The sequence below is a fragment of the Rhea pennata genome, chromosome Z, assembly GCF_028389875.1.
Source record: "Rhea pennata isolate bPtePen1 chromosome Z, bPtePen1.pri, whole genome shotgun sequence".
NCBI lineage: Eukaryota > Metazoa > Chordata > Aves > Rheiformes > Rheidae > Rhea > Rhea pennata.
This window is the reverse complement of record NC_084702.1, coordinates 33,084,284-33,107,951: the sequence shown is the minus strand read 5'-3', so window position 1 is coordinate 33,107,951 and position 23,668 is coordinate 33,084,284. Positions and strand designations below refer to the sequence as shown.

At 38.7% G+C, this 23,668-nt stretch overlaps 1 protein-coding gene across 1 annotated transcript in view; it reads left to right on the top strand.

The window, feature by feature from the left end:
* The first annotated feature begins 21,390 nt into the window (after window positions 1-21,390).
* SHC3 (SHC adaptor protein 3) overlaps window positions 21,391-23,668 on the top strand; it is a 58,294-nt gene continuing 56,016 nt past the window's right edge. The window contains exon 1 of the mRNA XM_062599673.1: window positions 21,391-21,930. Within this exon, the coding sequence (XP_062455657.1) occupies window positions 21,391-21,930 (540 nt within the window). The remainder of the gene's footprint in view (window positions 21,931-23,668) is intronic.

Sequence of the window (23,668 nt, the reverse complement as noted above, 5' to 3'; positions counted from 1 at the left end):
GATCAAACCATGCCACTGCCAAGGAGCCCTTGATGAAGATGAGGGCTGGTTTGATTTTTAAGGGCATGAGAGCAGTATAATCTTAGTGTAGCCTTTTACACTTAGCTTAGAGTCTTTTTTATTGATCAGAGAGGAAGCCTAGCACGATTAACCCTCTGTGTCTCAAAGTAAGTCCTTATGAGTATTTCCTATCTCTTCATGACATTGATCATTGACAAGAGTAGCTGGATGCTACTGAGCAGTGAAATTCAGACATAAAAAATGCCAGTTCACACTTTGAGAATGCTTGAAATTTATTCCAAACAGCAGAATGTGTTACATCTGTGAATACCAAATTGCCTTTTATTAAGGAAAGACAGTTTTTCTACTGTTTGAGTATTATAATTTTTAGAATGTAAGATGTATATAAATAACAAATCTGTGAAATCTCCTGAAGTAATCTCTCTGGAGGGTTTTTCTGACATTACTGTGCTTTTTTGTATGTCTTAGTTATGCCTGAGGAGTCTGAAAACTTTCTTCAATATGTGTTACAGTACAGCAAGCGTTACCATGGTACCTTGTAACATTTTTCCAATCAGCAGATGGAGCTACAAGGAGAAAAAAAGGTTTGAGTGCAGAAATTTGGAATGGAATAATGCTAAAATAAGCTTGTTATAAAAATGCTCTATATGATTGATGATAAATTAAAGCAAACAGTCCTACAATGTATCGTCTGGTAGTGAAACGTGCTCTCATTTATCTGATCTGTACATAAGCAAATTCAATTAATCTAAATTAAAAACAACAATTAATTACAGCCTTTACTTAACTTGAAGCTATTTCCCTTTATTTAAGCTCTCACCCTAATTTTTGAAAGACTAGAAAAAACTAACCTTTAGGAACTTTAAATAAATATTTTACTTTCTTAAAGGGTGAAATTAAAATAGGTGCATCAGCCTGAATGTGGAAATTGGGGGATGTGATGATGTAAGATTTTTAGGAGTTGGTGTGTCTTTGCAGTCAGCTCCCTTCTGGAGAGGGGTGTGTGTGAGAGAGGGAGAAGTCCCTTCCAAAGGACGTTATCGGCTAGCAAGGTTTCTCACCGATTCATTGAAGGCTGATGGAGATGCTTCCCCAAATCTGTAGTCTTCCTAAATATTTTCTGAAGTGTATGTCCCTCGCAACTGCCTGAATATATTCCTTTGCTGTGTTTCACTAGGTGTTGGTTTCTTGAAGCTTCCAGAAATTGAGTTAAATAGTGAGGCTTTAAGCATGTTTTGATATTTTCAAGGTATCTAAAGAATTCAAGAGATGACTTGCTTTCTTAGTCATCATATAGTCAATCATATGATTGGGTTTTTATAACTACAGCATGAACTACAGCATGCTTTTTCAAGGCATACTGCTTTATCAGTGTACAGTGCTGCGTATGCTCCGTTTCTAGCTTATCACATAGTGAGCATGTGTTTGCTCCAACTATTGTTCAGGATCAATGGTTTTTTAGACAGCACTATACAATTTGCAGTATGGGTCTTACAGTCCAGTACCTCAGTGCTGAACTTACTCTACAACAGCACTGCAAGGAAGGAGGGAAGTTGAACTATAAGGGTTCTGAATTATTTTTGTTCTTTTGTTTGCTTTGCTTTTATGGGGATCAAAATACAGATACAGGGGAATAGTCTGAAGCTTAGTCCAAAATCGGCAGTTCTTCAACCTATATTTTGGCTCCGTCAGAACTTCTCATGCTGCATGAAGCAGATTAAAACAAAGAGCCTGGTATTTTGTAACACTAAAAATGTAACTGCAAAAATACCCCATATTTCAACTTTAAAAAATAATCACTTGAATCTTATTTTCTTTGGTGATTTATCTTACTGGCCATTGAGGTGCTGTCATATTGAGCTGTTAGGGATGCATCTCTTCTGTAGATGAACAGAGGATTTCAGTAGTCAGGGTGATGCTTTTGGAAGCACTAAATACATCTACAATCACTTTAAAATGGTAGAATGTAATTAAAGCCATGAATTTGACAGTAATTTCTAAAAAAATATTTTTTATAGTACAGAAAGGAGAACTAACCAAAATGGATGTTCTTAGCTTGTATTAAGCACATTCACAAGGTTTTGAGATAATTTTATGTCATATTTATTGCACTCTGAGTGAGATACATAGCTGTGAAGTTCCCTGTGTCTGATTGTGCTTCATCATTCAGTGGTTGTGTTTATCTCTGCCCATTTATCATTCCGGATTATGGAGGATGTGTATTTTTAGACCTTCAGAATGTGGGGGAAGAGGGTAAAGTTCCCTTTAGTCAGATGTGCCAGTGCGATTGTACCTGGAACCACATGTTAAAGACCTGTTTTATGGGAAAGGAGCTGTCTAATACTTTGCAGAGTACCAGGGACGGAGAAGGGGAGCAACATCTTCTTGAGTTCCTTGACTCATTCAGTTCCCCATCTCCACTTAAGTGGGAAAGTACTGCTTTAGATCTGTTCTTCGAGGTGCTCCAGTCACCTGATCACTCCTGTTATCCCCCATATGCTGTTTTTGCTACATGCTTGACATATCAAGCCCCGTGTTCCTTAGTGTCTAAAGAAGATTCATGATCTGAGGCGGCAGAGATGTTTGCATAAATTGCCTGTCAATTCTTACTTATCATACACCACAGATGTCCTTGCAGGACAGTTTAGCTCTGTGTGGAGCCACCAGCTACATGAGATTTTCCTGGGCTGTAGACTTTCCGTTTTTTGTCCTGTTTCCATACAATGTCAGAACAGAGTTCATGACATATGTCATGGAAATATGAATAGTGAAAATGATGATAATTAGAAGGTAGTAGCAGGGTCCTATTTGCTTTTCAAGGTGAGGCCCTTTTCTTCCTCAACTTCTAATATTTCAGTGAACTTCAATGCCTGTTTGAGTTTTGGAAAATTGATAAACTCTCTTGATCTACACAAGTTTAGAAAAGTGTCAGGAGAAGAGGTTATGGAAACAAACACCAAGAGCACTGCTCATGAGTAAAGATAGGAGAGAACTATAGCTAATCTTAGAAGGTAAAAGGAAGTAAAAGTGAACTTTGTTCAAGTGGACAGAAAAGATAAGATTCTGATTTCCTGAATTTCAAGAGAGCCTTCAAAAGCAAACAAAAAAGACCTTATACTATTTGTGCATTGTTATTAATTAACTGACTTCACTAGACTTAACTGGCTCCTGAAAAGTATTATGAATGAGAAATTTGCTCCTGATCTGTGTCTTAGGTATACTAGAAAGAGAAGTTCTTAAATAGTGTCCTAGTAAATAGTAAGTAATAAAATATTTAATGAGAGATCTGGAACAACATTCCAACTTGAATGCTTGAATGACATGTATTTTCATTTATTAATTTATTATTTTGTTAATTTAATATGTTACTTCAGCTCCCAAAAGGTTTTTAATCCTCTCATAATGCAAAGAAGAAAATATAGTGCCTCTCCTGAAATGTTTATAATATAGTGTCTGTGTATACCTGCAATAAAAGCTAGTATATACCATTTATGGCAAGTTCTTTACTATACAGAGTAAATAGCTGACATCTCTAACGCACGATGTTCCTAGAATACAGAAACTGGCAATGAGGAAGGATCTATAGGTAAATTTTTTGAATAGCTACAATATCATTTAGGGCTGGAATTGTGATGAATATCTGCTTTTTGTCCGAGGAGATAAGCTTTTTTTCTGAAATTTTTTTTTAAAAAAGGTATTTCTTGTACTTTAGGAATCAGAAGATAATTATATCTAAAGATGTGGCAGTTCAACTAGTTTTTCTTTTTTTTTCATATGTGCTTGGAACTATTTTTATTCAAAGTTCTTGTCTCAATTTAGCCAATTATATTTTGCCTCAGAAAATATATCATTATGTTATATACATTGACTAATTTGTTCTCAGTATTCGTACTTTTACATTGTCTATATATAGCTGAGAAGGAAAAGACAATAAATGCCCTTACTTTTCCTTATTACCATTTTCCAAGACTTGTGAAATCATCCTGCATCTTGTAAAATTATTTAACTGTAATTGCCAACAAGTTCTTTGTCTGAGATTTTGCTTTTTCAACCCCCTCCTAGTAATTTTTGGAATAAACTAATAAATGATGATACTTTCCCAGGCTTTCTCCTACTAAATGGTATGTGGGACTGAACAGAGGTTTGAGTCATGGGAATAGGAGATCCTTGTGCATCATTCAATATATTTATGAATTCTGGAAATTTTTGAAGTATGCTGAGCCATGGACAAGCTACTCACCCACATGCAATTTTTAAAAAAACCTCTATTGTACTAATCTCCTAAAAAATAGATTATTACTCGTTTGTCACCAAAGGAAACAAAAAGAAAAAGAAGGAATGATCTCTTTAAAAACAGAAGGGAATGATGATTAAAAGACCACTGAGTTGCTTCTGTGCTTTGCACAAAAATAGCTTATGAGAAGATTGAATTAGAGGAGGGAAGCATACAAGTCATTTGATGATTAGATGGGATTTGTTTGTTCTGAATGCTATTCAAATATTTGAACTGTTAATATGCAGATAGTTTCAGTATGATGTATTGAGTAGGATGTGCACTGAATATAATTCAGCTCACCTAAGATCTGATCAGTCCTCTGTAGTTGACCCTCTCTTTCCGTAGACTAATGGGAGAGTTTAGCATGACTAGATTTAAAACTTAAGCACCTCCATTAAGCGCTTAGTTAGGTGGGATGAAAATGGGCTTAGGGGGCATGACACTCAACTGCAAAAACTATCTTTAAATCTGGAAACTCCCACTTGCAATGTGTATATTAATGTGTCAGAAACAAGTGCTATATATGGTTGAGATAGGAACAGTTACACTATTATGGTCAGATTGCATTTATGCTGAGATGCAAAAGTTACACTTGAAATGATTATTCTCTGGCTATTTTAAACAGATTGAGTTCTCATTAACATGTGTGAACTTTCCATGCAAATATTAATAAGTCTCATTCACCAAGTTTATTTGTTGTTCTGAAAAGATTCGTTTGTGCTGGTCAACCTCTTACTATCTAGGAATTAATTTTCCACAAATGGCAATTGTGAATTAGAAAATCTACCTGATCTTAGCCAACATTCTTTAACTGAAAATATTTTTCTTCCTCTATTTGTCTGTTCCTCTAACTTTGGGGGAATTTCTCTTGTTCCACAAATGAGCAGTTAAACATCTAGCTTCGTGCAATTACTGTGCCCTTCCCCAAGTCAGTTAACTTCTTTTGGGCTAAACCCTGAAATGAATTTATCGTGAATTTGACCAGTATTGTATGTCCTGGCCAAGACAAATGGAGAATTAATCTTATGATACTTTTTCATTCCAGTTAATCATTTTGCAATTTTGAAGTAGAGGGAAGTTAATAGTGTATTCCTCATTGACATTAGGAAAACCATTTTCTTCCGTGTAAAGTCACACAGTGTTGTTAACATCTCATGAACCTGAATTTGCCTAGGAGCTGTATAATCTTAGCTCCCTAAACCAATAATGTTTAATTATATAATATGATTTATCGCTAAGTTGATTAATTTCCTTTTGAATGCAAATCAAACATTGTGCAACCTTAATAACCATTAGTACTACATCATTGGGACACAACATTTTATGTTATTTTGATTATTTGTAAGTCATGTTGTCATGTGATAATAATATCTTTTTGTGCTAGAGATACAGTGACAAGGGTGACCAATAAGGAGCATAACAGAGAAACTTCACTGTTTTCTATTTTCTGTTTCAAATTCTTTGCAGAATTCTCCCTCTAGCTTTTATGCTGAGGAAGGAAGAGTGGTGCATTATCCAAGTTTTTATAGATTTCAAATCTGTATCCGATAGAAGTGGTTTCAGAAAAGACCATTCCAGTACATCAGAGCTTTCTCAGTCTCTAGGTATGGCACCAGGATGTTTACTTAGTTGCACTTTATGAAATTGTCCTACACTTTGTTTAATACTTTGCTGCAGTTTGTAAGCAGGGAGGAATTCCTGTGTAAGTGGCAAATATTAAGTAAAAATATATTACATCTTATTTTTTCACAGTCTTTGAGAATATTTTCAAGTGTATGTTAAGAATCATAATTGCCCTGTCCAAGGCAAAAAGCTGCTGTTCTTTGAAGACTTTAGTGTTTTTAAGCTTATCAATTATTTCTAAACTAGACTTGTCATACTACAACCATTAGTGTATTTCAAAATTTATGCAGAGTCTCTTGGGGTAGGAAGATTTGTTGCTAAATATTTCTTCAGATATGTTTCTGATCTGATATTTTTTTCTTCCTCCTTCTCCTTTCATCTCCTTCTTCTCCTTGACTGCCTATATTTGATTCTTTTCCCCCTCTTAATCTGTAAGGGAGGCATATGCTTACCTTCATTCTTTTACTCACGTGCATCCATTCTGCAGATACGGCATTTAGTTACCCTTCTGAGGAAGCATGTATAAATAACAAGGTTTGTAGTTTTTCAGACTTCTTTGATTCTATTTCTGTTTTCCTCTCTAAAACCAATTAATTACCCTCGTTACTCTACACTTTAACTGCATATTGGACAATGTTTTCAGATGTTTGACTTCTATCTGTCATGTCAAAATAAAATAAGTATTTATTCTGGTAACATTTCACCCCCTGCCCCCGAATCTTTTATTAGGGAATTCTTCAGCTTTCAAGACTTTCTCTAGGATCATTATTTCTCATTCTAAATGAGAGTTAAAATGTTCATCAGTCAGTCAGTATAGTCTATATAGGCTATATAGTCAGTCTAGCTTGGATATAAGATATGTAGCTGTAACATCTGCTGTTAAGAATGATGTAACAAATCTAGTATTTAAAATTGCCAGAGTGGGCAGGTAGTTGCGGGAGAAGGTATGAACACTTTTAGCAAGACCTTGCTTTCCAATAAATATGGACTTAATAGGGGACTATGGGTACATGATTTTTCAATATTTATTGCTTGATTTCTTCACTGCAGTATTATTTGAGTTGCACCTTGTAGATATGTTATGCAAATATTCAAGCAAGTAAACAGTTATATTTAAAGGAGTAGTTTACAAGGTATGATATATCAAGCCAGAGACAGAATTCACAGTGAGTAAACATGGGACATAAATAGGAATATGAAGGCGAAGGAATCTATTTAGGAGCTGGGAGTTGAACTTGTGCTTTAAAAAATCCTCAGCAACACACAGTAGTTTTTTTTTTTTTTTTTTTTTTTTTTTTTTTGAGCTAAGATTGCTTTACTTTGCTGTAGATTTTGCATTTTGCAATGTGGGTCTTCCTGCCTGATAGAGTTCACTTTATTGTAATATTTTTTTTCGGCTGTTTTGTACTACAAATGCTAATGCTACAGTGCATTGCATTTGTTTTGCTTTGCTGATTATTGAAAGCTTTTTGTGTGTGCGTTTTTGGTTTTTTTTTAAATCTAGGAGTAATCATTAATGGCACACACAAGAGATCTAAGCTGAGAAGAAAATGAAAGAGCCATTTCACTTTAAGGCTAGTATTTGCTATTCTTACTGCACCCAAAGAAAAAAAAATTCTATGAGAAAACAATATTTTTAAGTGCGGTTTCAGCATTAGTCATAAGAGCTGTAACTCATCTCATTATAACATTAACCACAGGCTATGTATACACCTACAGTGTAGTGTTTTGTTCCTGTGTTTGAAATATTGTGTTGGTACAGTGAGAGTTCCTTCGTCTTTGCCTCTAATGCAGTTCAATTCAGCCCTGGATGCTGCAGTCTTCTATTGTGCTGCAGGTCACGTAGCTGTGAATGAACAAGATTGCATGAATAATGTGCTTTTTATTCAGCGATTGGATAAAAATGAATGCCCTCAACACCTACGTACATCCAATCTCCACCACTTCCTGTGTGCTTATTCTTCCTGAAGCTTTAATTATTTATCCTTGGAGAGAATTTGACAGTTACAAGTAGTCACGACTTAACAGATTAACCCTACAAATGCCAGAACCCATTTCCGTATCAAGTTGACTCAAATGTGTCTTGGAATCAGACGTTAATTTCGAAGCAATATGACTCCCAATTAACATGAAAAATTAGGCATGCCTAAATAAGTCCCATTTTTAAAACTACTGCTGCCTTTAATTAAATAAAAATTGATGTAATATTCTTGCTAATTTTGACAGGTAATCTTCAAAGACTGAGGGTGTAATAAGCTCCAAAGACTGATGTTGGCATTCTTCAATGAAAATGCATTTATAATAATAATGCATCATCATAATCATTATCATAATGCATGATAACGGTCAAGTAATCAGGAAAACAGTGTTAGTTACAAGTCAAAGTACGTTTATAGATGCCCATTATATAGTATTGCATATTGATGAGGAAATACTTGAATTACAGAAGGGAATGCCTGCTAATTTTGCTACTTACTCTTTATAAAATGTGTTCAAATTATACCAAAACTATACACATAGGAGTCAGTTAAAAGGAAAAGAGCCTTTGAAATAAGCTCAGTCTTTATATTGACTGTAGAGAGAGAAAGGGAGGGGGAGAATGTAGCTAAGTGTATGTATGTGTGCATATGTTTGTGTACTTGTTTTGAGTGCAAGATCATCAACACAACAGTAAAATGATTTTTAATATGAACATTTTCTTTACTGAAGAGATTTGTTGTGTTAGCTGCATTTTAGAAACCAATGCTGGAAAGGCCAATATTGGGATAGACTTCAGCAGCTTATTCCTTGTTAATATAAAGTGTGTTGTCTCCCCTGCTCTTCACTCCCCCGGCAATAATGTCCTGTATGGAATCAGATATTTTTTCATTCATGCTCTAAGGAGAGCTTCCATATTTGTATATCGAAATCAGAAATAGTGATGGAATATAGTAGTATTGACACAATCAGGACTGGACTAGAAGGTCCAGAAGAGCACAGAGAAATTTGTGTGTGCTTTTACCTGTGGACTGTGCCCTTTTTCTGTTGAATAACATTATGGTATTATCTGATGGGACGGCATGAATCACTGCATCTAGGGGCACATTATGTCTGTGTGATTAGGTTGCATAATTTAGGAATATGCCCAGCACCGAAACTACTAAAGGATTGATTTAAGCCTTAGGAGTTACCCAGTAAATCTGCAGCTGATGCAGCCCTCATTTAGCTCCACATGCTAAGAACAGACTCGTTAAGTGTAATGTGAGGTGTTTTTTATTGTGTGCTTATGCTTACAAACAGTGAACAGTGGGGTAATCAATTATGGTAGCAATTTACCCAAGACTGCGACAGCTTCTCCATCACTGGAAATTTTAATCAAGACCAGGTATTTTTTTTTTAAGTACTCTATGGTCCAATGAGGAATTAATTCATAGAAAAAATTTTCCCAGTATTATATGAAAGATTAGAGTAGATATTAACAGTGGCTCATTTTTACCTTTTCTTCAAGGGATTATTAATGGTGAATATTAAGGCTAAGCTTATTTCAAGCCTGTTGGTAAACTACTAATTACATAATGTCATGTTTAGTGCTATTTTAAAGAATGTACAACTAAACAGCTGGATTAGTGTTGAGATTTGCCAAAATACTGAGGAATCCTGAGTTTTGTATTCTAATTAGCAGTAGCAATCATCATGGTGAGAGGGATCTTTGACAGATGAACTGAACTGATTCTAATTACTTTAGTTGATGGAATTTGGCAAACACAGATTTTAAACTTTTGCGTGTTAATGTGAGAAATATTAATTGGAATAACCATAGTAGATACAAGTGCACAGAAGTACAGTGATATGCTGAGGTACTGTCAAGTGATTCTTCTAAACATTTTTGACAGATTTATCCCAGTCTGCAGGAAGACAAGGGTAAAAAGTAGGTTGGCATATTTTATGAGAAACATTAAGGGCATATGAACATTTCCAGGATTTCAGAGAAGAGAGAATGTGGTCTGAAGTTGCAAACTTAAGTTACAAAATCATTCTTACTCCAAAATGTAAATATTATGCTATGGTATAATACAAAGTCTTTTCACTCCAACATAATGACAGCAAAACAGCTCCAGCTAACCACATTGACTGTGATGCAGATGTTTTGGACATGGTCTGTGAGGTTTTGCAGTGCTGATAGGATCCCCCATAGTAACATATAAAGCATGTTTATCAAAAACAAAAAGTGCAAAGGGAAGAACTTACATGGCTAAGAGGATGATTTTCAAAACAGTAATGCAAGGTGAGGTCTTTGAAGAATATTCTACTTCGGGTATCTATTTTTAGGATATAGCTATCATAGGCTTTGCTGATATCTAAATATACTCTTCAGGTAAAGCTGTTTCTATGGGTGAGGATATTTACAGTCAATTTGTATTCTGTTTCAAATTTTATTTAGATTTGAGAAGGATAGGCTAACACCGCAGTATCTTTCTTGCTGGAGGCCTGGGGAGAATTTCTCTTTTTTTTCCTCCTTCCTGCTTATCTTCATGAATGTGGTGTTAAGTAATATCTTTGTAATCTCCCCCTCTTTTTCTGTTTGGCTCAAGTTGGTCAGGAGTCTCAATAACTGTTGATTGATTGATGATGTACAGACAGACTTACAGAGTAACAAGGCAGTTACAGAGATAACCAAGAAGTAGAAACCAGGCTAAAGTGAGCTGGGAATGAACTTGAAAGTCACTATTTAAGTAAAGGACACTTTTATCCTTTCCTAGCAATTAATTTTAATTTACTTTGGCTAAATTTTTAATCAAAACAAACAAGCTAATGATGATTTAGAAAATAAATACATTTCTTACAAGGGCACTTATTCTCTGGTACTGCTGAAGGAATATTCTGCTGGTTCAACACATTGTAATGCATTATTTATTAATAAGGTTCTGGGCATCTGTGGTATTGAGAAGTTTCAATTTTTATTGTCTCAAAGTAAAAGTTACATGATGAAAAGGGAAAAGGTATTACGGAGAATAGAAAAATACCTCTTTTGCCCTGATTTTTGACAGTTACTATCTGTGTTTTGAAGAATTTACCTCTTTTTTTCAGTCAGCCTTTTCTTTTTAGTCTACTGATTGAAGGCCACAAGATAATCTCGGAGCCATAAATAATAATTATGGGAAAATGAACCATATAGTTCTCCCTGCACTTCTGGTGCCTCAGCCTTCTGTTCATTGTGTGTCGCCTGTCTGGGCAGTACATATCCCTCCCTGCAGCCCTCCTCTTCCTTGCATCATGGAAGCACTGTTTCTGCTGCAAAGGGCCCTCTCAAGGCCAAAGAACATGGTTGATCTTTGGGAGACATTTTATAGACTACTTGCTTTCAAAAAGCACTAAAAATTGAAGCAACAACTTTTTCTACTTTACGTGTGTTACAGAAATGTTTTTGGGTCAGTGCAGTACGCTTCAGAACAGATGTCCAAGGCACTTCACTGCTGCCCTCCTATAAAGGGTTAAGCTGTGATCTTAATTTCTGATGGTCCACATTCACTTCTTTTTGCCTGGTACAACATGACCTTGCTAGGACTTAGATGCAAGTTTACCCTTCTCCTCCTTCTCTCTTTAAGGTATGATGTTCGGGATGATGATTTAGCTGCCCTTAGATGCTAGAGAGAGTTAATGTACTCTGTAGAGAGGAAAGGCTCCTTCTGACTTCCTTCACTGCTTCGGACAGCAGAGGGCATGTGTTAGTTTTGTGTATCTTAAGTTTGTGGTTGTGTGGGATGGCTGTGTGTACACACACCACAAATGTGTCTGTGCACTTGAAAAAGTTATGAAGCTATGTTATAGAGCAGTTAGTTAAATACAACTTCTGCATATAATGAGTATTTCTAGTAGAATATTGCTTTGCTACTTCCTAAATTTTTGGAGGGCCAAAAATGTTACAACAAAGTTAAAAAACAAAATTAAAGTGCATTTGGTGAGATAAGAAAGAGCATCAGTCCATGAATATTGCTATCTATCTGCACATTACTGCACTAAACCTTTCAAATATTTTTTTTTTCCTTTCACTGAACTGTCATCATGCTGGACTAAGCATTCATATTTATATTTGAGCCACTGCACAGGGGACAGACGTGCGTATTTATTCTGATGCAAAATTTTGTGCAGTAGAGTTATTTCAGCATTATTTCAGCATTAACTATAGAATTTGTAGTTTTGTAACTGTACTTCAGGGTTTTGTAACCACATAGCAATCTTAATGCCTGGATCTAAAAACAAATTTCTGCTGGTTTAGATATGCTGGACAGCCATATGTTGGTCAAGAGCTGTGCAAGAGCAGACTCTTAATGTTACAGAATTATATGTACACAACTAATGTTTTTGTCAGTATAATTTCTTGCACTTGGATAGACCAATGGCTTTACTAGGACAAAGCACCCCTGTGCTGAGACAGGTTAAGCAAACCCAGAAGGGCTTTCTCTGGGTATTGTTTTGATAGTCGTAAAGTGCTGCTAGTAGTATTAAAACTCAATGTTAGTTTAAGGACAATTACCATTTTTGGTGGTCAGTAATAGCTATTAGAAAAGAGACTTAACAGATTCCTTCTGGATCCACATAATAATTTTATAGAGGTGTAGATCCTCACTCTTCGCTGTCCTGGTCAAACTGGATAATAACGGCAGACAATCAGCATTTATACAATGCAAAATGTTAACTATAGTAGTACTGTCCAGTTAGTCCCTCAGATCTGCTGTCGCTTAAACTTGTTGAACTGCTTTGAAGTAACAGTACTACTGTTGCTCGGAGATATTGTGTAGTCTGTCTGCTTTCTGTGTCAGGTATTAGGAGTCTTCTTTCTGCTTTAACTTGCATTACGTATTGCCATACTAGGCTCTTTCAGGCCACCTGATGCCTTCAGTCCCTTCTCTCTTTCTCCCCTCTGGAAGCAGGAGCTGCAGTCGGTGTCTCTCCCAGTGGCGTTTCTCTGGTGCTTCCCTAAAGCCCAGCAGTTGGCCAGTGAGCACAGTGCGACCCCGGAATCAGACTACTCATTTCTCAGTGGAATCCAGCGGTTGCACATTTTCTTGCTTTCACACACATCTGGGAGAGCTGCTCTGACCCGGATACCCAGCAGACAGGTACTGTGACTCACGTCAACAAGGTGTACAAAAAATACATGTGTCCCACCTTCTGAATTTACTTGGAAGAATATTATTGCAAATAACTCTGTACTGTTTTAATATTTATCATCTATTGAGGAATTTTCAGAATTCTTTCAGAAGTAGTGGTGTTTAGTAATCAGTTCAGTTCAGTGTTTTACTCAGTGACTCAGAGCCTAGAACTGATCTGACTGGAAAAAAAAAAACATTTTTTCTGGTTTATTCTTCAGATTCTCTGTACTACAGCATAAATGTTTTATGCCACCACAGCAAAGGTGATGCAATGTAGGAGGACTGGAGCAGGCTGTGCAGTTCTTGCTATTGCCACCAAATGTCTACCCATGCCTCCAGAATTTTGGTCTGATGTGCAATAGATAAGAAAAAGATGCCCATATATACTCTCTATTGCTCTTCTGTTCTCATCATTTGGATCATACCCTTTCAATAAGAGGAGAGGAACATACGGATTTAGGAAAGTTCAGTGCTTTTAATGGACTGCTGTCTACTAAGATAAAGTGCAATTAGTGTTCATTTGAAAAACTACAGCAAGAGCACTGTGCAGTTCTCTGTGTGATGCCAATGCAGCAAATAAAGAGTTTTGCATAAATGTCAGGGCCTGCCTGTACAGAGAAACTCCTTGGAAGCTATGTCAGTGATGTAAAATGTCTTACGGATGAATAGTTTTAATGTTGTTATCATCATCCTTTACATTGTTGTTCTTCTCACCAATATTCAGCAGTCCTAGGAAAGAATAGGTATTGGATTTAAATCTTCTAGTGGTGATAAAACGTGTATTTGTATGTATATTGTATATGTAATAAGCTATTTTTCATGCATTTTAAAAGACAATGTCAACAATATTTAGACTTTCATAAAAATATACAAATACCTTTTTTGAATGGCAACTATTAAAGTGTCATTAATAATATACACCTCATAGTTTGTTTTCCGTGTTTTTATCAAGTTGCCTAGGAAATCTTATAAAAAAGTCAGAAACAATTAAAATTTCCAAATTTGCATTTAGGTTAAGAAATCTGCAATTAAATTCTGCTTCCATTGAAATCAGTTGGAAACTAGTGATGTCAGGACTTCACATACAGCTTTTTTTAAAGCAACTTTCAAACTATTCATAAGAAAACAATCTATAAATAGAAGAAAAAGAAAGCAAACAAAAATAGAACAAAAAGAGACACCTTATTAAAAAGTAGGAAAGAGAACAACTGATTTATTAAATGCATCTCATAAGTTAAAAACAAAAAGATGTAGGCCTGACTAACAAATAATTGACTAGTTCTTCAACAATAAGCAGACTGCAAACAGAATCCGTGCATAATTTGTTAATGAACTGGGTTGCTGTTTATGTTCCCTCTAAATCTTGAAATTTTCTAACTGTTTAAAATAAAAAAATCTGCCTTGAACAGACTAAACATTCATCTGGCTTTCTCATTTGTCTCTGTTTCAGAGATAGATTTTGTTATTAGCACCAGCAAATTTTATAATGTTGTGTTTTAATTGCTCTCTTGCCTTCTGGCTTCTGAGTTTTGTGGAAGATGAATGAGAACTTTCACGTCCTCAAGCATGAGACACGTCCTCATTCTCAGTCTTTATTCACCTATCCCATCTCCTACAGTTAGAGCAGACAGAGAAGCTTGGACATTAATACATATATGCCTGGAAGAACTGTCATTTCCATCAGGACGAGTGTACCTCAAGGCCAAAGAGAAGATTATAGGTCTGCTATTCTGGAATTTATATAGTACAGATTGTCACTTGTGTGATACTTCGTGGAAATGGAAGAAAACAAGACTGGGAAGTACTTTGAGGGGAAGCAGAACCCCTGTCCAGTGTGAAGCTTCATCTGGATTGTGGCTCCTGGAGCAGAGGACAGGCCCCCGAAGTCCATGTCTCCACGAGCTATTTTCTTGCAGTCACTCAAGAGGAGTATCAGCCTGAAGCAGCTGCTGCTGAGCGCCTTGTGTCTCCACTACAGTTAGGTTAGGGAAGTTGCTCAGATTTAAATATGTTGCTTCGTGTAAAACACTGAAGTTACTTGCACAGTAAATTGCCTGTGCAGCAACTTGAGTAGCCCTGATGAGATAAAGGAAGAGTGAAAATAAAGCAACGGGACAGCAAAAGACTTGCAGAAATGAGCTCGGCTGGCAGTAAGCAAAATAGTATTTTTAAAATCAGTAATGGAAGCGGTAGAGGATCTACAGGTTGGGGAAGGGGAAAATACCCTGCAGCTCAAGCGTGACAGGGAGGATGAGGAGAGCCTCCAAAGGGCTAGGGAACCTGGGGGCAGTCTGCACAGATGTGGCAGGGCTGTAAGCTCTACTTTGAAAATACAGCCCTGTTGTACTGCTGCTACTCTTGTTTCTCACCTCAGGGGTTAGCGTAGAGAAAGGAAGAATTTGCTACAAGAATTTGGGTTTTCGTAAGAGCAGATCTCGTGCTACAGAGTTGGTATAGGGCTGGTTCGTGGATCTTAATGCACTTCCACGTCTGATCCTGCCTGGCAAGAGCTTAATGGCATGCTCTGTTTCGTGTATTAGCTCATATTCATCTTTACTCTGAACTTCTATATACTGTTAACTTTCAACAGTAGGCCCATGGGAGCCACTGACGGAGGGCAAGGAGTTTCAAGTTTCATTTTCTTCCAAGTTTTTCGTGTTGTATTCCACAGGATGAAAACGTCCTTAGACAAAACTGCTCCAGTATTTTCAAGCAGCGGAAAAATCCCCTCTCTGTTGTGCAGGGTCAGCTTCTGCCTTAAAATCCGAGCAGCTCCACAGGAATGCGTACGCAGATTTCAAATCCTTCCCCATATAGATCAAGAAGTTGGTCATGAATGATTACCAAGCGCTGATTGCAAGCAGCAATGCTGCTGCCAGTGTGGCTTGCTAGAGGAATAACTTGGAAAGCTGCAGCCAGTGCTCCCGTGTACTCGCAGGGCCCACCGTTAGCAATAAGGTTGCCACGGAAACAGCAAAACGGTGCTCGCCTGAGAGAGATGAGGGGGAGAGCGAAAGGGAGATGAGGGAAATTTGCAACAATTTTTCACTGAAGTAACTGGATTTGTTAAAATGGTGTAAAAGCACACTTTTTTTCTTTTTTTTCTTTTTGTTTTCTTTCTTTTTTTTTTCTTTTGCATAGGCCAGCAGTGCCGTATTAGCTTTACAGAAACAGAGGTCTGACTCAGACACCCAATATGGGAAAAAAATCTACGTGATGCTCTGTGCTTATTTCCTGCAAAACGTTTTGAAGTAGTGGTCTACAGTCGTAGCTCTTTTTAGTGTCATTGCTGGAAACTTCAGTTCCTTGGAATATTTCTACCAGCTATATGAGTCCCCCTTGAAATAAGAGGAGCATGACGCTGAGCACTGTGTGCGGGCATGTCAGAGGAGGAGGAAGGCAGAATGTGACACATCGAGTATGTACAAAGAGAGATAGCCACATCAAAATTCTTCCAAAATTGGCTCATCCTGGAAATAGCTACATACCTTCTTAAGAAGATTAGGGCATGATGCTTTGTTGTTTGTCGCAGTGATTTTTTTTTTCTTGTCTATAACCGTATCAGCTGAGGTTGTCACATAAATAAAGCCGAATTAATAGATGCATAAACATTCCTGGTAAATACCCAGCTCCTGCAAAGGAGGGTGGTGGTTTCTCTTCTTGATGAACTAATCAAGGGAAGATATGTCCCAGTGGGGTATCAGAGGTCTTTCAATGGCTAAAATGTTGCCTTTTTATGTGAGGATTTGAGTATTTTGATCTTGAGGATTCTGTGAGACATTTTGCCAAAATTGAGCATTAATCCTTGTGTCTTTAACAGGTGACAGTATGAAGAATATCCTATTTATCTGATAGGGTAATCATGATAGTATTAATTATTTATGCCCTGTGGTAAAAAGTAAGTTAGCCATGGTGGCCTGATGACCACTTTTCATGTGTTCACACTGGAACCAATTGTCACATACATACTTAAGGTTGTCCGGCATTTTCCCTGTTCCTTGTAATTTTGCTAAACCTGAATCTGTTTGATTCTCTTTTTTCAGAATCATTGTCTTCTCTCTCTCTCTCTCTCTCTTTTTTTTTTTTTTTTTTTTTTTTTTAAGAAAAAGTTCAATTTAGTCTAGGAGCAGTTTTATTGCCCCTGAGTGGGAGCTGTTGAAGTGCAGATGACCGTACAGCACATTTTAGCAGATTCTAGCACTTAATTGTGTAGAGTACATATTTACCCTGGTGTGGTAGTAGAGTTGGATCGCTTTTCTGATTCTGACAATATGTTAATATTTCTCTAAATATAGGCACCTATAACCACCATTTTCACATTCAGGAGATTTTCCTACTAAAAATCATGGAACATTTCAGTGGTACTGGCTGTGCTTCTTTTTTATATTGATCACAACATGTTATCCAGTTTGTTGGCATTGCCTTCTGCCTTTGTGTTACCAGCAATTTCATCCCTTTACAACTTGTTCCGATAGTGGAAATCAAAATTTTATTTTCCCCTTTCCTTTCTTACATCCCAATATCTGCCGTTTTCTCCCATTTGCTGGTGATAAAACTTCCTTTCTTCTGAAATGCTGGTTGCGGAAGTAGTTAAGATGCAGAAGAAAGAAGGGGGGCAGCTAAGGATGAGCCTTTGGGAGCTACTTGGAGGGAAAAGAGGAAGAAGCGTCACAGGAGACACTAAATGGGCCAGGTGAGAGAAGGAGCCCTAAGAAGACAGCATTGAAAAAACAGTGGTGAAAAGGCCCCCAAAAGAGGAAAGGTGCCAGAATTGCTAATACTTCAGAAGAACCGCTACACTGTGTCAGGGAGAGTGCATCTCCTCGCTGTGTGTGCATTGGATTCTTGGATTATGTAGCATGGATTATGTATTTTGCGTTTATCAACATTGAATTTCTACCTGCCGCTTTATTACCCAGTCAACGAGACTCGTCGTTCCACGGCTGTTTATTACTCCTGGGGGCAGTGTGTGGGGCTCACATCCTGGCAAAAGGAAAAAAAGGGGGAAAAAAAAGTTGTTAATTTTTAACTTGGATACACTTTACTAGCTGACCTAGGGTAGTTGCAGCAATACAGCTCAGAGGTTATTCTTATGGAGGGGGAGGAACCTGGAGAAGGTTAGGAGGGCTTGGGTGGGAGGTGATGCTGGCAGGACGGAGGGGAGATGAGGGGCAGTCTGCAGGGAGCGCCGTAAGGGGCAAATGGCAGATTGAATGTCTTCCTGTCAATAGTGCTATGACAAACTCTTATTGATAGTAGTAACTCAGCTCAGTAGTTTAAGGCTAGCACGGCATGGGGTGCATGCAGGCTGTAACAGCATTTGAAGAAATCATAGAAATCATGGAATGGTAAGGTTGGAAGGGACCTCTGGAGATCATCTAGTCCAACCCTTAGCGTATCATTAAAATGTTCAAGGAGAATTTGAACACTCTGACAGTAGAGAGGAAGTAGCTATATCCCAGTTTGAATTGCAGTTTATGCCTATTACAAGGCCTCTTAATTTTGATCCCTCTTTCCTGGCGTTGGATTTGGACCTGCTGCCCGTCGGGCAAAGTATTTAACTTCTCCGGTCCCAAGAGGTTTTCAAATGACTGCTTTCAAATGAAGGCTAGGTTTTCAAAGGACCGCTTCTCTCAGCGCAGGGCCACATCTGCACAGGAGACCCCTTTCTAATGAGACGCTGAAAGGAGCAGCAGATTTCAAGCATTCGGCAGCTACCACCTCTCTGTTTTAACAGCTACTGCCAGATTTTTAGAAGAGCTCGGGATATCAGACGCCCTGGGAGCATTTCTAGGGCCAGGAAAGCAGTGTCAGGAATTAGTCCTTCTGCTGGTGCTCCGAGCAGCTTTCAACCCTCCCGCTTTCCCTCTGCCTCTCTCTCACTGCATTGCTGATGACGCTATTTTTAAATGCCCATTATTTAATGGGTACTTAAATGGCCAGGGTTAATAGGGTAAAGAAGCATGCACGTTTTTTTCCAGCCGTTATTCTGCAGCAGAGCTCTCCGCTGTGAAATCCGTGAATCTGCCGGTAGGCATGCGGAGCAGCCAAACCTCCAGCAAAACGTGCACGTTCGCGTTCCCGGCCTGGATGTAAATGAAGCAGCCGAGCGAATGCGCGCCGGGGAGCCGCCGGCGAAGAGCCCCGCAGCTCTTCTCCCTCGCCGCCCCGGCGGGCGCCCGTGGCCTTTCGCCGGCAGCCCGCAGCGGCGCGCCGGGGCCGCGCGAGCCGCCGGCGGGCGCCGGGCACCCGCGGCCTGGGCTGCGCGGCGCCGCTGCGGGAAAGCTGCCGCCCGCGCCGGGAATGGGATCTTCCACGAGCGAGCCGGGCTTTGCTGAATGAGTCATCGGAGCCGGCTGGTATTGGCTGGGCTGGTTAGCACCCAAGGGATTGCCTGGCGCAGGCGGCGAGGCCTCGCTTCATTCACAGAAACGCGGGGCTGCTCGCCAGCCCGTTCATTCACACGCGCAGAACCTCATTCACGTTTTGCAGTTTTCGCTAGCCGCTTCCGGGGAAGAGAGCCGATTGGGAGCGATGGGGTTTTCCGGGCAGTAGGGAGCAGTGGAAATGAGCTGTGGCGGGTCTGTTTGCGGTTGCTGTGCTGGGCGGATGACGAGAGGAGTGAATGCTGTGGGGATGCTGGAGCAGGGTTGCAGTGTGGCGGTGAAAGGCTATTCCGCAGAGCACTAGAAACCTGCTGTCACACTGGCTAGGACACTGCCATTATTCATCACTGCTGGGATAAGAGGTGCCGGCTTAATTTAATGTGTCATCGTTAACTACCTGCATTTAAGCTGTTCTAGTGTATTTGCACTTTATATACTGCAGCCTTTCGTCATGGGAGAGGGAAGGAATGCCACAGGGTTTTTCCTTTAAAATGTGCTGCAGTTAGTAATTTGTTAAAAAAAAAAAGAAAAACAACTTTTCACTGTGCAGCTTCTTTGATCTGAATTTATTTACAATGCAGTATATTGTCCTGCATCCAAGGGATATTTTGCAGAGGAGATCAATTTATAGAAAAGAGCCTAGTATGCTTCTGGTGGGCATTATTTCAGTGTTGTATACATTTTGCGTTTTTCCAACACAGTGTAAGAGAAATGAAATATCCAGTTTGTTCATGTTTTGCTGCTCCTCAGATCAAGTGTTTGTGGCTGACATTTATGCTTAATAAGAGTTGGTGCATTTTTTATTTCTCCCTGCAGGATGTCAGGTTGCTGCTTCATGGACTTTTGATATTCTCTTAGTATTTCTCAGTTTTTCAGAATTAAAGCAAATATTCCACTGAACTGAAGATCCATTTCACAGCTTTCTTTGGAGAGAGTATCAGTGGTGAGAGGAAAACCATCTCTTAATCCTGTTGTTGGACATCAGAAAAATACTTTTCTTCACACATAGGTACTTTATGTAATCCTGCGTTTAAAAAAAGAAGGTTGCTGCAGAGTAACTGGGGAGAAGGATTTGTTTCTGGATCAAAAATTGGATGTAACGGTTTCCGTGAGGAACAGCATTGGCACAAAGGCACTTGTTAAGTCTGTTAGGTTGCTTTTGTGGAAAAAAATGTGTATATTCTTTAGTTCTAGTATCTGTTTTTAAGCCACTTGTGTGCATTAAGGTGTAAACCTTCAAGGTATCTGTGTTTTACTGGGGGTGGGGGGGGTGGGGGGAGAAATGTGTATTTGTAAATATTATTCAGATATTTGATTTCTAATTGTGTCTTCTTCATAGATTCACAAATATGTGAGGTGGAAGAACATTTAAGCAGAAGAATAGAGTGTGGTGTTTTTTAAAGGATGTTAATTCGGTTTTAGAGGTAATTGCCTTTGGTACCAAAAGAGGGGGAAAAAAAATCAGAGGTTGGAAGGAAATATCTGTTTGAGAAGATAGGAAAAGGAAATTTGAGAATTGATTGGTGCTAGTGTGCTGTAAGTGGGTGGATGGGTTTTTTTTCTTTCTTTCTTTCTTTTTTTTTTTTTTTTTTTTTTTTTTTTTTTTTTTTTGCTACAGGAAGTGATTTGCAGTGTTCACTGAGCCTTTTGTTGAAAAGGGTCCTTCTCATTTGTGTGAGTCATGCTTTTGCTGTGAGCGAGTTGGCAGCTCTAAGCAGGACTGGGATCTCTGTCATAGAAAACTATTACTTCACCCAACCTTAACGTGGAACCATAAGAAATATCTTAAAATATATGTATTTTTGTTCTTCCTTATACTCTTTGCTTTTTTACCCCAAAATCTCGTTTTGCCCGTCCGTGTTGTTATGAATCGCCTGCTATGTTAGCGCAGGCATCTCCTGCGTTGGCATCAGATTTGCCAGAACATATGCAGGAAACCAGATAGAAGGGCATGCTTCAACGTACCAAGTATAACCGCTTCAGGAATGATTCGGTGACATCAGTTGATGATCTTATTCACAATTTGTCCATGAACAGCAAGGTCTCAGCAGTTGCTACGACTTCTACGGCACCTTCCTACCTGGTCTCGCCAGAGGTTCTCCGCAAGGACCAAGAAGATGGACCCACCACCCTGTGCACCCTCATCCATAAAGTGTCCCACTTGAAACTCTCTAACACAGGCAGCCTTTTGGGTATCAAAAACCTCTCCTCTGCAGTAAAGGAGCTTGCTGTCTCCAAGTTGCAAGGAAGCTCGAGTGCTTCTAGCTCGGCAGCAGGGGCTTCAGACAACACATGTAACCTTGTCTCTGCCACTTCGTGTTCTCAGCAGGACGTGAGCAAGATGAGCATGGGGAAAAAAGCACGGTCAGAGGAAATGCACCCGGGAGGTGAAGACTGGAATCAAAGTAGCAGCTTTGTCAATAAACCCTCTCGAGGATGGCTGCACTCGAGTGAGAAGATCCTGGGACCTGGTGTGACGTACGTTGTGAAGGTTGGTCTGATTTCTTCCATTCTCTGTTTTTATCAATGAAAAATTCTCCGCCGGTTTCGGTGACAGGCTAGGCAGGCTGAAAAGATCTCTATTTGTATGCTCCTTTTTTTGTGCATAATGCATGGTATGTAAATACAGAAAGGGAGGCTTGGAAAGCAGTGTTAATTTGCTATATTAGAGCAAACCTGCCAATAGGCTATTTGTCAGATAATGTTTTACAACTATGTAAAAATATTATTTTTAAGCTAAAAGCTGGTTTCCTTTTTGTTGTTTTTTTTTTCCTTCTTCTGAATTTAGGTTTTCAGTGTTATATGGTATACTGTATATACCTTGGATACATAGGCTTTCAGTGTGTCTGGTGCAATCTACAGGAGGAAAGAAAGACTCCTTGTTGTTTATCCTGCATGATATTTCAGTTTGAAAATATCTTTAAGGACACGTGTGTTTTTAAGGTGAAATTATATTTGAAATCATACAGCAGTAAGGCACAGACTGCAATTCTTATCTTGTTCCACAAATAGAAATACTGTTGTGGGTAGAGCAGGAGAATGCAGCTTGCTTTACATAATAGGGATTCAGCCACCTTAAATGTTATTGCTCTTTTCAGTTCATTGATACTGCATGTCAAGAGTCACAAATATTAAGTTTCCGGGGTAATATTTTTGCATGCTTTGAAAGTATTTTGAAATGAACTGTGAAATTCGAGCCTCTGAGAACAGGGTACGTGCAGTGTTTGTGTAGTCAGGTAAGATTCTGGTTGCACCTTCCAGGATAGTGTGCAGTAAGTGTAAAAATAACATTACTGCCCAGAATTCATGCTTAAAGCATGATGTTTTATTTGCCTAGTGGCTTTTGTATCTTGAGTGTCACACTGTTTTGTAGCAGATAATTAATAAGATGTTAGATCTATTTTTGTTCTCGTCGTATTTTTGGGTATAAAAGAAGTCACAGCATGAAGTTTATAGCAGGATGCTTTAAAGTGAGTGACAGCCTTGCTGCTTAACTCTCCATCGATTTCTCTCAAGTCCCCTTATCAGAAACAGAGTGCATATTTAACAGTTAGGGCACTAGGAAGGAAGCAGCTTTCCTTTCTCTCTGTTGGTGCCGATGGTAGATTTTGCAAGCGATGGTAGCTTGAGTAGGTTGGACGGTTCAAAGCGCTGGGTAAAATGTACTCTCTTTTTGCTACTTGGAGACTTGCTGGAACTACAGGAGCCAGCACTACCTTTCAGAATATAAACTGCTGCTCTGTAGCCGTTCGAGAAGTGGTTTGGTAAAAAGCGACCCACTGATGCTAGCTGGATACAGTCGTAGCAAGACTGTCATTCTTTTGCACGGCAATATTCTGGTTAACAGAAGGTCATTTGCCATTCTCTCATAAGCTCAGGCAATTCAGCTACTCTTGTTTTGTATTTGGCTTAGGACATGGTAAGCAGGCAGATAATGACTGTGAGAATTCACTGCTGCTGTTTGTGTTACCTGAAGTGATAATTATGAAGCAGAACAAACACAATACTAATTTCTGTGGGTTAATTTTTCACTGGTTGGCCCTCTGTATGCTAGAGGAAGCTGAAATCTTTGAGTCTGAATTGAAAAGAGGATTAAAAATAAATATGGGTGGACTTATGTTCAAAGTTAACAATTAACCCCTTAGTGCAGCTGATGTCAAGTATTTGAAACCATATTTTTATATAATAGGTATGTTAGACTTCTCTAAATGAATCCTTAGCATTATACA